This window comes from Leucoraja erinacea, unplaced genomic scaffold (assembly GCF_028641065.1).
Source record: "Leucoraja erinacea ecotype New England unplaced genomic scaffold, Leri_hhj_1 Leri_1063S, whole genome shotgun sequence".
Lineage (NCBI taxonomy): Eukaryota > Metazoa > Chordata > Chondrichthyes > Rajiformes > Rajidae > Leucoraja > Leucoraja erinaceus.
In genome coordinates, this window is record NW_026575301.1 from 1 (window position 1) to 16,986 (window position 16,986).

Below are 16,986 nucleotides of genomic sequence, written 5' to 3' on the forward strand. Positions count from 1 at the left end.
ACCTCTTGCTCCGCTATTGATTCCTCTGTTGTACAAAAGGGCCAACATGCCCCGTCCGGGGTCCTCACTGCCTGCCTGCACCGTGTCAATCTTGACGTTCTAGTTCACATGCTCGATACAAGACCCTCAAGGATTCCCGTTGTACGTCCCCTTTTTCCCCACTTGACGCCATTTGACAGTATTCGGGCCCGTCCTTTTTTGCTACCAAAGTGGATAACCTCCCATTTGTCTTGCATTAAACGTCACAGCCACGCATCTGTCCACTCTCCCGACCCCCCAACCTGTCCAAGTCACCTGCATTCGTCATAGCATCTGTCTCTCTCACAGTTCCCATATGCCACCCCGCTTTGTGTCATTGCATGGAGTAAAACTAATTAGCTTTCATTAATTCGTGTCACTTTTTGCACTGTCGCGTTATGATTTCCTTATCAATAATATTTTATCTAAATCTGTGCCCAAATTTTCAAGTAGAATTACCAAGACATAGGGTCACGAAATGTCCATAAAATGATAATTTAAGTTACGCAAACATAAACAGATGCCAAATGCAAAACTAAACGACATCAACCAGTCTCACAAACCATCCACCAGTTTAAAACAGGTGAGTGACAAAGATCTTACACATATTTAATGTGGAATTATATTGTAGTTCTAATGCTGGAAAAATGTGTTTTATTTTGCTTGTTCTTGGTTTCTGTTGATATCTTCAACTGGAGAGTGATCTGTGGTAAAATAAATGAATGGCATGTCTAAAGATCCTCACTCTTATTTCTCCAACCTCCCTTTCATAATTTACAATGTAAGGAATTTAGGAACACTGAAATAACAATTTTACATGCTGAAAGCCAGTCATAGTAAAATAAAAAAGAAGTCTCTCGTCTCATGTAGTAAAACTGGTAGGATATTGTGGTTCTATTTAATAGTAATTTTTGGGCCTGTCCCACTTAGTCGACTTTTTAGGCGACTGCAGGAAACTATGCAGGCATCACATGGTCGCCACATGTTCGCGGGTAGTTGCTGGGGAATCGCCTTCATGGTTGCGAGAGGTTCCTGCCTTCTGGGAACTAGTCGGAACCTCATTCTTTTTTTTGCTGCAAATTTTTCAACATGTTGAAAAGTTAGCGGCACCTAGAATGAAGCAGCCATGGAGAGTAGCGAGAATTTTCATGCCATAGGTGGATCGCCAGGAGGTCCTAATGGGTCGCCAGTTGGTCGAAGGTTCTCGTAGGTTGGAGCACGTGCTGACCAGTGAATTTTATTGGCTCATTGGGAAAAAAAATGTAAACAATAGTTTTCAGAACCAAGGATAACCGACCGGTAATGTTTAATGTCCGCCGAGCTTCACAGCCGTGTATCTCTGGCTTCTTAAAAGTTGGCTTCACTCCTTCCACTCCTTCTCCCCCCTCTCCCCTCTTTTAAAGGACTTACCGTACACTGTGCTTTAGCCATCTGTAGATTAGTGGCTCATGTTATGAGACATGCATTTGTAGTTACGCCCACTAGCTTGTTAGCGTCGCGATCTGCTGCATTCCGTTAGTCTTAAAGTGAACTCTCAAGTGAGTTATATATATAACCAGACATGGTGTGAGGCCACTGTTATTACAAGGACAACAAATCTACATGGTGTCAGGGTTTATGAACTCACCCTTCAATTGAATATGTTGTTTTTATCTTGGTTTATTTTTTTTACTGCGGTTATGGCTACTGCTCTCAGGAAGCCGGAGGTCTTGGTGTTTGATTCAGACCTTGCAGAGCGATGGCGTGTATTCGAGAAAGTTTTCTAAATATACTTTGATGCAGCGTATCCAGCTGCTACTCCTGCTCTCCGTGCATCAATCCTCCTTAACTTGGCAGGCACTGAAGCTGCTCGACATGCCAGAAGATTTCACTATGCACCGGCTGGAGTTGATGCTAATGGTGTATAGATTCTAGCAGTCTGTCCGTGATCCTGAAGGCTTCCTACGTAAATTCTGACAACTATGTGAGTTACAAATTGATGTGAGCATTGAACGACATAATTTTTTCTCAGTGTGTCATAAACAAAGAGAACCTTTCGAGCTATTTCGTGCACTGAAGCATGTCGCTAGTCCGGTCTATTTCCAGTGGCGCTGGATACATCGCGGGGCGGCGATGCCTTACTGGGGATCGCTGTTTCGAGCCCTGGAGTGCTGGGCCTGCTGCACCGACATCGCGGAGCTGTGGTTCGCGGAGCTCCAAACGCGGGTGGCGCTGATCAACATCGCGGAGTCCTGCGACTCCGTCCGGCTCGGCCTGTGGACTTCGGGAGCCGCGGACTCCGGTGGGAGGTGGCTGATCTGGAGGTCCGGGCCGCTGAGGATGTTCTCCGTCGGAAATGGTGGCTGACCACATATCTACCGTTGTTAGCTCAGCATTCTGAGCACTCGTTTTAGTTGGCACCAACTAACGTCATCCTTTATTCTTGATTTCGTCGACCACCCTAGATAATCCATCAAAAAAAAATTAAAGTCGCAACTGTGCTATCATTTTTGTTAGCAATTTGTCTAATGTCATTTCTATTGCCTCCCTTCCTCCCCCCAATTGTTTTGGCACAAATGATCCCTTGTGTCATAGAGCCTTCACAAATAACCGAAAGCCTTAAGGGCCTGTCCCACTTTGGCGACCTAATCGAATTTTCCCTCGACTCATACTCGCAGCATGGTCGACATGAGGTTATAGGAGGTCATCGTAACTCTCCTTCATACTCGAGAGTAGTGACAGCTAGGTCGCGGCGTTTTTTCAATATGTTAAAAAATCGCAAAAAAAGGTCACCATGGAAAAAATCGATACTTTTTTTACTCGTAGGTTTAGTCGTAGTAGGTCGTCATGTTATTCGCAGCTTATCGAGGGTGGTCGAAGGTAATCGAAGGTAGTTGAAGGTAGTCGTAGATAGTCTTCATCATTGTCGAAAGGAGGTCGAAGGAAATCGAAGGAGGTCGTCTTCTCTCTTCACTATTCGATGTCCAATTTTCCGGAAGTTAGTCGTAGCTAGTCGAAGCTAGTCTTCAACATAGTCGAAGAAGGTCAAAGGAAGTCTTCTACATGGTTGAAGGTGGTCTTCAACATTTTTTCAAACTATCCTAAACTCTTCTAAACTCGCCAATTAGGTCGCCCAAGTGGGACAGGCCCTTTAGAGGTCATAATTTCCATAGTTTCAAGAAAGGAAAGTTGGATGTGTGGCTTCCACACAACTCACACAATTACATAAATTTATGAAATTGAAGAAACCTTTTTGAATTGTTTTGATGTTGAACCTGGCAGATAAAGATGACCCAGTACATGTGTATTTGGCATTTACACAATAGACAATAGACAATAAACAATAGGTGCAGGAGACGGCCATTCGGCCCTCAAGCCAACATGGCCAATCACTGTGATCATGGCTGATCATCCACAATCAGTATCCTGTTCCTGCCTTCTCCCCAAATCCCGTGACTCTGCTATCTTTAAGAGGTCTATCTAACTCTCTCTTGAAAGCATCCAGAGAATTGGCCTCCATTGCCTTCGGAGGCAGAACATTCCATAGATTCACAACTCTCTGGGTGAAAAGGTTTTTCTCATCTCCGTTCTAAATGGCCTACCCCTTATTCTTAATCTGTGGCCCCTAGTACTGTACTCCCCCAACATCGGGAACATATTTCCTGCCTCCAGTGTGTCCAATCCCTTAATAATCTTATATGTTTCAATACGAAACCCTCTCATCCTTCTAAATTCCAGTGTATACAAGCCCAGTCGCTACATTCTTTCAACATATGACAGTCCAGCCATCCCAGGAATTAACCTCATGAACCAATGCTGCACTCCCACAATATCAAGAATGTCCTTCCTCAAATTTGGAGACCAAAACTGCACACAATACTCCAGGGCCCTGTACAACTGCAGAATGACCTCTAAGCTCCTATATGCAACTCCTCTTGTTCTGAATGCCAACATGCCATTAGCAATATTCACTGCCTGCTATATCTGTATGATTACTTTCAGTTACTGATATACAAGGACAAATCTAATTGTTCATCCGCCTTTCCTAACTTGACACCATTTAGATAATAATCTGCCTTCCTGTTCTTGCCACCAAGATGGATAATCTCACATTTATCCACATTAACTGCATCTGCCATGTTCCTGCTCACACACCCAACCTGTCCAAGTCACCCTGCATTCTCATAGCATTATAGAAAATAGAAAATAGGTGCAGGAGGAGGCCATTTCGTCCATTGAGCCTGCACCAGCATTCATTGTGATCATGGCTGATCATCTACAATCAGTAACCCGTGCCTGCCTTCTCCCCATATCCCATGATTCTGCTCGCCCTTAGAGCTCTATCTAACTATCTTTTTAATTCATCATGTGAATTGTCCTCTACTGCCTTCTGTGGCAGAGAATTCCACAAATTCTCAACTCTCTGAGTTAAAATGTTTTTCTCTCATCTTACTTTTAAATGGCCTCCCCTTTATTCTTAGACTGCGGTGCCTAGTTCTGAACTCCTCCAACATTGGGAACATTTTTCCTGCATCTAGCTTGTCCAGTCCTTTTATAATTTTATACTTTTATCCTCATCACAGTTCACACTGCCACCCAGTTTTGTGTCATGTGCAAATTTGCTAATGTTACTTTTAATCCCTTCATCTAAATCGTTAAGCACCAAGCCTTGAGGTATCCCACTGGTCGCTTGCCATTCAGGAAGGGACCCATTAATTCCTATACTTTGTTTCCTGTCTGCCAACCAATTTCTCTCCATGTCAGTACCCTACCCCCAATACCATGTGTTCTAATTTTGTCCACTAATCTCCTCTGTGGGAATTTATCAAAGGCTTTCTGAAAGTCCAGGTACACTTTCCTAGTTACATCCTCAAAACATTCCAGAAGATTAGTCAAGCATGATTTCCCCTTCGTAAATACATGCTGACTCGGACTGATCCTGTTACTGCTATCCAAATGTGCTGCTGTTTCATCTTTTATAATTGACTCCAGCATCTTCCCCAGGCTAACTGGCCTATATTTCCCTTTCCTCTCTCCATCCTTTTTTAAAAACTAGGATAACATTAGCTATCCTACAATCCACAGGAACTGATCCTGAGTCCATAGAACATTGGAAAATGATCACCAATGCGTCCACATTTTCTAGAGCCACCTCCTTAAGTACCCTGGGATACAGACCATCAGGGTCATTTTCAGATTGGCAGGCAATGACTAGTGGGGTGCCAGTTATTTACAATATACATTAACGATGTAGACGAGGGAATTAAATGTGACATCTCCACGTTTGTGGATGACACAGTGCTGGGAGGTAGTGTGAACTGCAAGCAGGATGCTATGAGGCTGTAGGGTGACTTGGATGGGTTAGGTGACTGGGCGGATGCATGGCAGATGCAGTATAGTGTGGATAAATGTGAGGTTATCCACTGTGGTAGCAAGAACAGGACGGCAGATTATTTTCTGACTGGTGTCTGATTAGGAAAAGGGGAGGTGCCACAAGACCTGGGAGTGCTTGTACATCAGTCACTGAAAGTAAGAATGCAGGTAGAGCAGGCAGTGAAGAAAGCTCCTGGCATGATGGGCTACATTGCGGGACAATTTGAGTTTAGGAGCAAGGAGGTCCTACTGCAGGTCTACAGGGCCCTGGGGATATCGCACCTGGAGTAATTGGTTGGCGGCTCACCCGTTGCAGCGGCCCCTACAGCCTGTCTGTCTTTTTTTTATTTTTTGTCTAGTTAAATGTAGTGCTTGGTGTTTTTTAATAGTATTTTTTTAAATGTAAATGTGTAAATGTGGGGGGGCGGGGGGGGGGGGGGGGGAGGGGGAAACTGTTTAAATCTCTTCCCTGTCCGGGAGACCCGACTTTTTCCCTGTCGGGTCTCGGCTGTCGTTGGGGGCCTAGCACCGTGGAGCAGCCTCCAACCTGAACGACCCGGGGGCTCCAGTCCCGGAGACTGCGGAGCTGCGGAGCTGCGGATCTGCGGACTCACCATCGTCGGGGGTGGCCGGCCTCGGAGCGTGGGGAGCGGCGGTGACTCGCTGCTGCGACTCGACTCCTGGGGCTCGGAGGCTCCAGCAATGCAGCCGCAGGTCCGGTGGACTGTGACATCGGGAGCTCGCGGGTCTGGGAGGAGAGAGAGAGACCGCTTCCCGGAGCTCCCGCAACGCGACTTCTCCAGCCGGTGTCACGGGGTTGGAACAACCCGGACCGGGACAGTACATCACCCGGCACGGCTTCATGGCCGTGGGACTCACCATCGCCCGTGGGGGTTCCAACCTTGGACTTTCAGACCGGGAGCGGGGCCGTAAATCGCCCCGCGCGGCCTAAAATGGCCGTGGGACTCATCATCGCCCGCCTGGGGCTTGGACATCGGGAGAGACACGGAGAACAGGGGAGAGAAAAGACTTGCCTTCCATCACAGTGGCTTCACTGTGATGGATGTTTGTGTGAATTTAATTATGTGTATGTCTGTAAGACAGTGTCCTTGTTTGTATGGCTGTGGAAACAACATTTCGTTTGAGTCTCACTGGGGCTCAAATGATAATAAATTTGTATTGTATTGTATTGTTTGCAATTTTGATCTTCTAATTTGAGGAACGACATTATTGCCATTGAGGGAGCGCAGCGTAGGTTCATGAGGTTAATTCCCATGAGATGGCGGGACTGACATATGATGAAAGAATGGGTTGACTGGGCTTGTATTCACTGGAATTTAGGATGAGAGGAGATCTTAGAGAAAGGTATGAAATTCGTAAAGGATTGGACAGGCTAGATGCAGGGGAAATGATGCCGAATTTGGGCGTGCCCAAAACAAGGGGAGCGGGGGATGTTTGGGAGGGGGTGTGTGGGGGGGAGGGGGAGTCTGAGGGGATTGGGAGCATCATCCTGCTCCCGATGAAAACTCAGGCATTCCAGCCTGTGGGGCAGACAAGAGTATTTGCATTCCCTGTCGCAATTTTGAAAAAGACTGAGCAACAGACCTGAGACCTGAGACCACCAATGCCACCATGTGGTCAATACTGTACTGCGAGGAAACAAGAGAGAGACACCAACACCTCTACCTGAGGCTAAGACTGAGTGGCTTGGGGCAAGCCTAAAATGCCAGACTATCTGCCTGCCCATAGACAGTGAGGGATTGTGCTTACACACACAGATGTAACAAATAGCCACCAGGATAATCCAGAGACCACCTGCATCGCCTCTTCTAGCCCAACGCTGAGCTGCCAGGAAGAATCCTGTACCGTCCGCACATCCTCTCGAAACAAGGGCGAACTGAACGAAGAAGCCTGAGGTTGACACGCCTCCTCCCCTGTAGACCAGGACTAAGCGGCTGGGACAAGCCCGATATTGTCAGCATCACTGCACATGCGCTCTGACAACGAGGGACAGAGCCCCCATGTGGCCCAGGCCTTTTTACCACTGTAAATAAAATAAACCATGTGAACTCACCCAAGTGCGATTGTCGGTATGGTCACTGCCGAAGCTGATGTCATCCCCTGACACCCTACTTGTGGAGAACGTGGGCAAGACCACACTGGCTACTTTGAAGCTTCCATATGAAATGGAAATGGAAGAAGAAATTCAAATGAAGGAAAACTGGACATTAAATCATCTTGAGAATGAATGATGCCACCGTCTCTGCTGCTGAGCAAGCGTAACTGCCATGGGTACATGGGTGGCAGGTTTTATGGGGCGAATGCAGGAGAATGGGGTTGAGAGGGAAGGATGGATCAGACACATTGAATGGTGTAGACTTGAAAGGCCGAATGGCCTTAATCTGCTTCTAAAACTTCACAGTATCTTCAGAGGTCTCCGGATTTTTCTTGCTTTCAGAGATATTTAATGAACTAACTAACTAGACAATTGCTGCTGAAAATGTGAACAGAAAACAGTGAGAGCCAGACTAAAGAAGAATTCTCTAAAGTCCTCCGGCAGCTCTTTACAAGCACCCACTTTGTGTGAAAAAGTTACCTCTCAGGTTCCCATTAAACCTTTCTCCCATCACCTTAAACCTATGTCCTCTGGTTCACAATTTCCCTAATCTACGCAAGACTCCGTACATCTATTCAAACTATTCCTCTCACAAAATGTTCACCTCTCCTTCCTCATTGACTGAATGTAGCCACCTGATCTATTAAAATTACTTCCTGCATTTGACAATTCCTTCCATTTCAATACATTCTTTGTCATGTTACTATATGGTTTCTATCAAACCGCTCTTTGTGTCACATCCATAAATTATCAAATCTCTCTTTGACCACATCCATTATGTAAATTATGTTACGCAAACATAAACTGAAGATATCAAATGGAAATTAAACAACTGAACACAGTCTCATGAAACGTCTTCACTGATACTGCCAGTTTAAAACAGGTGAGTGACAAAGCTCTTAAACATATTTAGTTTGGAATTATACTGTACTTTGGTTCTTATCTTGGAAAAAAGTGTTTAATTTCCCATGTTTTCGGGTTCTGTTGATATCTTCAAATGGAAAGTGAACTGTGGAAAAATATAACAATGGAATTTCTAGAAATCCTCCAGTTGCTAATCATTTAACGCCCCATTCCCATACTGAGCTTTCTGTCTTGGGCAGAATTTTTTTTTTTCTAATTTCAAGTGATCCTTAAATTCCCTCTCTCTCTGTCCCTCTCCCACCCTAGTTGTCCTGCTAGTTTCACTGTTCATATCCCTTTGTTATCTCTCCTCTTCCACAGCCAACACTGTACCAATGTGGTCTCCACTGTAACTGGGTTACAAGTGCCGGCTCTGATTTATTCAGCACCTTTGCATACCTCGTTTCCCTCTCCCCTGACACTCAGTCTGAAGAAGGGTCTTGACCTGAAATATCGCCTATTTCTTTTGCTGCCTGACCCACTGAGTTACTCCAGCATTTTGTGTCTCTCTTCTGCTCACAACATGCCTTGGTAGTTTATGAATGTTCTATCCTGTATCCTTGATTTCACTAAGCAACCGAGATAATCAATCAACAAAATTTGGATCTGTGCTATCATTTTAATTAAAGATAGACATAAAATGCTGGAGTAACTCAGTGGGACATGCAGCATCTCTGGAGGGAAGGAATGGGTGGCATTTTGGCTCGAGACCCTTTTTGAGAGTCTGAAGAATGGTTCGTCTGAGGAAGGGTTTGAAGAAGCATCTCAACCCGAAACCTCACCCATTCCTTCACGACAGAGATGCTGCCTGTCCCGTTGCGTTACTCCAGCATTTTGTGTCTATCTTCGGTTTAAACCAATGTCTGCAGTTCCTTCCTACACTATAATTTTAATAACCAGTTTGTCTTCTGTCATTATATATCTTGCACGCCTGCAGCTTTCCCCCTTTTGTTTTGTTTTGACCCCCTTGTATCATTTGCAGTTCACACTCGACACTCGTGCTGTTCTCCAGTGTGATTAAAATTTTCTGCAAGAAAAGTATGATTGCATCAAAACAATTTATCCAAAGGAACACGAAGTGTAGGCTGAAGAAAGGTCCCTACACGGTATGTCACATAGCAATGTACTCCAGAGATGCTGCCTAACCTGCTGAGTTATTCCAGCATTCTACCTATCTGATTTTTAAGTCATATCTAGAATTTCAACTAAACATTAGGCATCCAATATAATATCACCATCTGAATAGAATATTCTGCATGAATTGTTTCCTTTTATAGTAACTTCTCGCGTTTTAAATAAGATTTCAATGGTTTGATATCTTTTGATTTTGCTCTATGGGAATATAAGGTCGCTGACAGGTTTTACTACCAAATATGAACTTGAATGTAACAAATACTGTTCTGCTGAAGCCAAGTTAAAAACATGGGGCTTTTTAGATCTCTTTTCTTTCCACCAGGATGATTATGGATATGAATGCTTTAATGACCTAGATTTCAAGCACAATTTTAAGATCTTAAAAGTTGTTTGAGGAATCATCCTCTATACTTTTCAATCTTCCACTGAAAAGTCAACCCTAATTTCAGTTCCTATTTCTTCCAAGTCACCACGCTAACACTGTGATTAACAATTTCTTGTAAAAAAATATATTAAAATTCTTAAAGGATTGGGCAGGCTAGATACAGGAAAAATGTTCCTGATGTTGGGGGAATCCAGAACCATGGGTCACAGTTCAAGAATAAGGGGTAGGCCATTTAGGACTAAGATGAGAAAAAAGTTCTTCACCCAGAGAGTTGTGAATTTGTGGAATTCTCTGCCACAGAAGGCAGTGGAGAACAATTCATTGAATGTTTTCAAGAGAGAATTAGATTTAGCTCTCAGGGTTGAAGGAATCAATGGATATGGGGAATGAACAGGAACTGATTTTAGATGATCAGCTATGATCATATTGAATGGTGGTGCTGGCTCGAAGGGCCAAATGCCCTACCCCTGTACCTATTTTTCTATGTTTCTGTTGTAGATCAATCACTATTGCTGATTTGATCCATGCCTGGTTTTGCTATTGCTGACCCAATCCATGATCCTTGCTGGTTTTCCACTATGCCATCAGATGGTATGCAATTAGCTTCAGGGGGAGGGATTCCGATTTTTGGATCATTGGCAAATCCAGTGAGGTCATGGATATTCTTCCTGCACAGTTCCCATTATGAACGTGAAGCTTGAGTGCTTCTCCCAACCTGATGAGCCTGTTCAATTGTCTTTTATATGTTCTAATTGAATTTGCCTTAACTATTTCACCTGGAAGACTTTCAGGGAACTATGTGTTGGTATTCCTAGACTCTCTCTGCTTGACAACACAACTAAAATACATTATCATTCACTGTGAAGTTCCTGGCCAGGTTTGACTTCCCAAAATGCAACCACCTCATAGGTTCACAGCAATGGGACCAGATGAGCAGCCGGGTGGTCCAGAAGTTGGGCAGCTTAATGGCGACTGCGTCTAGAGCCCGGGCCGGGCTGGCGTGTGAGGAGGTAGGGCTTTCTCGTCTCTCCATCATGACGCCAATGGAACGTCGGGGTCACCAATGTGGTGCATGGGTCTCAAAAAGGAGGCACGAAGTCCAGTGTTTTTGAGAAGCACCTTTATTATATTCCTCCCGGTTGAAGGGAAGACGAAACCAAAGGAAGATGGCACCCAAACCCCTGCCTTTTAAACCCTCTGCCTGAGGGCCACCTCCGGACTGCACCACTCCTGTGCCGAGGGGTTCGGCAGTATGATGGCACGACCCTTAGGAGCCGCCACACCAGTACTGATCCATGAGGCACACACTCACCACAGACCTCCACCCTTCAGCAACAAGGTTCATGTTGTGGCAGAATTAAAGCTCACAAACCTGTCTGACAAGGATGTTGAGAAATCTGATGAAATGTTATTGATTGAAAATATTGCAGCCTGTCCTATTAAAATTACTTCCAGCATTGTTTTTCATTTAATGTAGACACGAAATGCTGGAGTAACTCAGCAGGCATTTCGGCACAGAAGGAATGGGTGACATTTCATGTAAGACCCTTCTTCAGACAAGGAACTGTATTGTTTCAATGCCAGCTGCCAAAAAAAAACCTCATCTCTCCCTCCATCCAAAAATCGAATGCCTTTATCACTGATCTTTCATCCTCAGGCAATCCTACCTCCGCCGCCCACCCTCAATGTGCACAGCTCATGTCTACCCGCCTCCCCAAGATTCACAGGCAGGACTTGCGACCACAACATCTCTGATGCTGGGGTGAGCTAAGTCAAACAAAGAGAGGGTGAGGCAGAAGGTATTAAATTCTGGATGGTCGATCGGGTGCTGTTAATCCCCAACAGAGTTCCCAACACTGCTATCTGCTGTTGTTGTCAGTAATGAATCTCTCCCGATATAGCCATCAGGACCTATTTTAGTATTGATTCCAAAGAGTTCAGGCTCTTCCACGCTCAGGGAATAATACTTTTTGATTTATTAATTCACAGGATCCATTGGAGAAACACCTCATTGCCACACCATGATTCCCATTCGTCAGATATTTATCGTTATCGTCATTAATGGAGCTAGTGTTCTGCTGTATGTAAGTTGGCATTTGCAAACACAACAAAATGTTCAAAAGAACATGGTAAGAATGTCACAAGTGGAAGATGAAGCTACCATGGATGATCCTCGTCCACTCCTGAATCCTGGGATTATGTTTGTGGAAACAACAGACAAGGTGGAGCTGAAGCCATTGGTGATGTGCTCAGTGGAGTCTACTGCTCGTCAAAACCCAGATAAACCAATCTATTTCTTCATGAAGGGGTTCAGTGGCAACTTGAGCCAATATCCAAAGCCTAAGTACAGATTCATCCCGTTCCTCTCCTCAATGAAGAATGTTGTTCTTCTACCTTTAAACGCTAACGAACTGTTTGATGATACTTCGTTGAAATTCTGGCATCGAAAGGTAACCAATAAGAAGAAAGTGTGATGTGTTACATTTTGGGTCATTTTAGGATTTTCTCAGTGAATTTTAGGGCCCTGGGGAAGGCTGTAGAATAGAGGGAGATAGGAGTACAAGTACATATTTCACTGAAACTAACATTATAATTGGACAGGGTGGTGAAGAAAGTTTTAGACATAAAGATATACACAAAATGCTGGAGTAACTCAGCTGGGCAGGCAACATCGCTGGAGAAAGAGAATAAGTGACATTTTAGGTCGAGACACTTCTTCAGACTGAGCGTTGGGGAGAGAGTAACTAGGGGTATGAAAAGGTTTAAAACAAATCTGAGGCGGCACCAATGACGAAGCAAAAGTGGAGTCCCCAATGATCAATTCTTGGCTGTGGGGAGGTGATAACAATGAGACATGCTGGCCTACATTAGTGAAAACATTAGGTATAGGATGTTGATGATGCTGCAGTTGCACAAGAAGTTGGTGAGGCGCTGGAGTTTTGTGTTTGTTTTGATCACCCAGGAAAGATTCCATTAAGTTTGATTGTGTGAAGAAAAGCTTTACCATGATATTAACCAGGAAACAAGGACTAAATTATAGGAAGATGTTGGACAGGGTAGGAATTTGTTCTTGAAGCTGAGACTGAGGGGTGATCTTATAGATGTATCTAATGTTGCTAGGGACATGGATCAGGTGAATGCACACAATAGGATCATGAGGCCTGATTTTCCACAAAGTCTGTCTATGGAATGAGCTGGAGGAAGTGCTTGAGGCAACTTCTGACAGCACTTAAAATACATTTGGACATGTACATAATAGGAAGAGTGTGCATGTCTTCCTGGGAGTAAGTTGACCCAGTCTCTCTGAAATTTGCTGAATGTTTAAAATAGATATTAATGACCACTATGTTGTATGGATTGGATTATTTCAGTCAAAATAACAAACTGCAAAGGGTGCAAAGAAGATTTTTAAGGAAATTATCAGTTCTAGAGGTTTGAGTTATATGGAGAGGTTGGATAAGCTGTCGAGAGCGATTGAGCTCCTACGTCGTGGCGGTCTAAGCTCCCACAACGGGACGGTCGAAACTCCTGCGGCGAGTTTCCAAAATCGGTCCCTGATTAGGGTTTCACGATGTTAAAGTCCGCAGCTCCCACAGGTTGGAACACCGAAGGCCGTCCCCTGGCAAAGGGATTGCCCGCTACAAGATGTTAGATTACACAAGCTACGCTGTTTTGTAGCTCCAGAACTCCCAAACACGCACACCCCCATCCACATTAACGGGACGGAGGTGGAACGTGTTTCTAGCTTCAGGTTCCTGGGAGTCAACATCTCCGATGACCTCTCTTGGACCCACAATACCTCTACTCTGATCAAGAAGGCTCATCAGCGTCTCTTCTTCCTGAGGAGACTGAAGAAGGTCCATCTGTCTCCTCAGATCCTGGTGAACTTCTACCGCTGCACCATCGAGAGCATCCTTACCAACTGCATCACAGTATGGTATGGCAACTGCTCTGTCTCCGACCGGAAGGCATTGCAGAGGGTGGTGAAAATTGCCCAACGCATCACCGGTTCCACGCTCCCCTCCATTGAGTCTGTCCAAAGCAAGCGCTGTCTGCGGAGGGCGCTCAGCATCGCCAAGGACTGCTCTCACCCCAACCATGGACTGTTTACCCTCCTACCATCCGGGAGGCGCTACAGGTCTCTCCATTGCCGAACCAGCAGGTCGAGGAACAGCTTCTTTCCGGCGGCTGTCACTCTACTAAACAACGTACCTCGGTGACTGCCAATCACCACCCCCCCCCCCCCCCGGACACTTATTATATATTTTTTTTATTCAAATCGTTTGCTATGTCGCTCTTCAAGGGAGATGCTAAGTGCATTTCGTTGTCTCTGTACTGTACACTGACAATGACAATTAAAATTGAATCTGAATCTGAATCTGAATCCGAATCTGAAACAAGAGGTCGCCAACTCCACGATGGTCGGCCGCAATGCGGACGGAAATACGACATGGAGACATTTTATATAACATGCTCCCTTTACCTCCCACATAATTTATTCCATTATCACACCCCGTATCTCTCTAAACCTTTCCTGTTCATGTGCCTGAACAATGTCTTTGAGTTTGAAGAAGGGTCTCGACCTGAAACGTCACCCATTCCTTCTCTCCAGGCATGTTGGCTGTCCCGCTGAGTTACTCCAGCATTTTGTGTCTGACTTTGAAATTGTGTTATTGAAGCTGCCTCAACTAGTTCCTTTGGCAGCTCGTTCCATGTAGCCACCACCCAGTTAGAAAAAATTGAGTCTCTGGTTCCTATTAAATATTCTGCCATAACTTATGCCTCTTTTCATACATTTTCAGATTATGTTCATTCACCCTATCTATTCCACTGATTTGACATAGCTCTATGAGATTATCCCCCAGTCTCCTGTTGTCCAAGGAATACAGTCCTAACCTGCCCAACTAGTTCAACAACATCATTCCCTATCCCTGGGTGATCAGAACAGAACACAATACACTAAGAGGTGTGCCACCAATGTAATGTACAATTGCACATAACATCCCAACTTCTATATTCAATTATTTCACTGATAAAGGATTGTGTCACGAGGAAGAGACAAAAATAATGCAGAAAGAACGACTGCATGTTTAGAAAGAAAGGAAATTAAGATAATGAATTGAAATTTTTTTGTCCATTATCCCATAGGTAAATCCAGAAAAGGAGAAGTTTTGGACCCATGTGTTTTCTGATGGCTGCAGATTAGCACTGCTGTGGAAATATGGGGGCATCTACCTGGATACTGATATTATATCAATGAGGCCAATACCGTTTGCTAACTTTACATGCCCTCAGCATTTTAAAACTGTCAGTAATGGGGCTATAGGTTTCTCACATAGGCATCATCCTGTTTTATGGAATTGCATGGAAGATTTTGTGGCCAATTACATTGGACATATTTGGGGTCATCAAGGCCCTCAACTGCTTACCCGTGTGCTGAAGAGATGGTGTCAGACGAATAATCTAGCTCCCTTCATTGGCAAAGAATGCAACGGCATCTCTATATGGATCACAAAACGGTTCTACCCAATCACATTTCAAGATTGGAAGAAGTACTACTCTTCTTGGAAAAAGAAGGATATAGAGCGGAAATTCTCAGCAACGTATGGAGCACATGTCTGGAATTCTATGAATAGAAAAGATAAAAAGCAAATCGTTGCTGGAAGTGGATCTTTAATTGAACATTTTTTCCAGTTGTATTGTCCAACTGCATACAGAGATGTCATTCAATTGAATCATAGTTTATGGTGATTTATGTCCTGATGTCCTTGTTTTTAGTATGTCTAAAAGTGTGTAGTGACCATTTGGCTTGTTTTGCGTGTCATTAATGATGGCATGTGTCTTTAAATTTTAAACAGTCCGTTATATTGTGGGTGGGATTTATGACATATTTTAGGGCATGTTTGGGGCTATGTATCTTGCACAAAAGTTTAGTTTTTAGTTTAGTTTGGAACCAGCATGGAGAAGGTTTACCCTTCAACCATGCGAAGTGTAATGGAGACACGAGGATTTTTTTATCGTTTAATGTGATAAGCTGGAGTTCGATGAAGATTATAGTAACAGGTCGGAAGAAGTTTGGATGTATCGTAATGTTTTTCATCAACAATAAAGAATTTACTAATCAAAAGACTGTGTTTTGGAAGACTTATCTGTGAAGAAGCTCTGAAGGTCTCTGATGGTGGGCTTGCATGCGGACAAAGACATTCACCCTTAACCATGCTGTCCATTTACCAGCTAGAGGGAGTAATCTCTTATAACCATATAACCATATAACAATTACAGCACGGAAACATGCCATCTCGGCCTTACAAGTCCGTGCCGAACAATTATTTTCCCCTAGTCCCATCTACCTGCACTCAGACCATAACCCTCCATTCCTTTCCCATCCATATACCTATCCAATTTATTTTTAAATGATAAAATCGAACCTGCCTCCACCACTTCCACTGGAAGCTCATTCCACACAGCTACCACTCTCTGAGTAAAGAATTTCCTCCTCATGTTACCCCTAAACTTCTGTCCCTTAATTCTGAAGTCATGTCCTCTTGTTTGAATCTTCCCTACTCTCAATGGGAAAAGCTTGTCCACGTCAACTCTGTCTATCCCTCTCATCATTTTAAAGACCTCTATCAAGTCCCCCCTTAACCTTCTGTGCTCCAGAGAATAAAGACCTAACTTATTCAACCTTTCTCTGTAATTTAGTTGCTGAAACCCAGGCAACATTGTAGTAAATCTCCTCTGTACTCTCTCTATTTTGTTGACATGTTTATGCAGCTTAACTGCTTGCGTGTTAGTTTAGTTGAGAATTCGTTTTGGACAGGAGAGGGAGAAGGTTTATCCTTCGACCATGTCATGTCGAGCCATGTCAAGCATGTCAAGCCTCATGTGAAGAAGAAGACACGAGGAGTTTTCTAGTATCTGAAGCAATGCGCTGGAGTTCGAAGAAGATTGCTGGAACAAGTCGGAAAACCTTGGATGTATCTTACTTTTATATCTACAATAAAGAAAATATTCATTAAAAGACTGTGTGCTGAAGCTTTATGAAAGTAGAAGCTCTGAAAGTCTCTGAGGCAGCTTG

General features: G+C 44.1%; 1 protein-coding gene across 1 annotated transcript; it reads left to right on the plus strand.

Annotated features, from left to right (window-relative positions):
- The first annotated feature begins 6,877 nt into the window (after positions 1 to 6,877).
- LOC129715227 (alpha-1,4-N-acetylglucosaminyltransferase-like) lies at positions 6,878 to 16,666 on the plus strand. The gene is made up of 3 exons (XM_055665086.1): positions 6,878 to 8,369; positions 11,898 to 12,358; positions 15,057 to 16,666. The coding sequence occupies exons 2-3, from the start codon at positions 11,930 to 11,932 to the stop codon at positions 15,657 to 15,659; spliced, it is 1,032 nt and encodes a 343-aa protein (XP_055521061.1). The 5' UTR covers positions 6,878 to 8,369; positions 11,898 to 11,929; the 3' UTR covers positions 15,660 to 16,666.
- The last annotated feature ends 320 nt before the right edge of the window (positions 16,667 to 16,986 follow it).

What these genes read in the sequence shown, in the direction of transcription:
- LOC129715227 (XM_055665086.1), top strand. Translation starts at nt 11,930, where the DNA reads ATGATTCCCATTCGTCAGATATTTATCGTTATCGTCATTAATGGAGCT. An exon ending in TGAAATTCTGGCATCGAAAG is followed by an intron (nt 12,359 to 15,056) that starts GTAACCAATAAG and finishes ATTATCCCATAG; the next exon opens with GTAAATCCAGAAAAGGAGAA.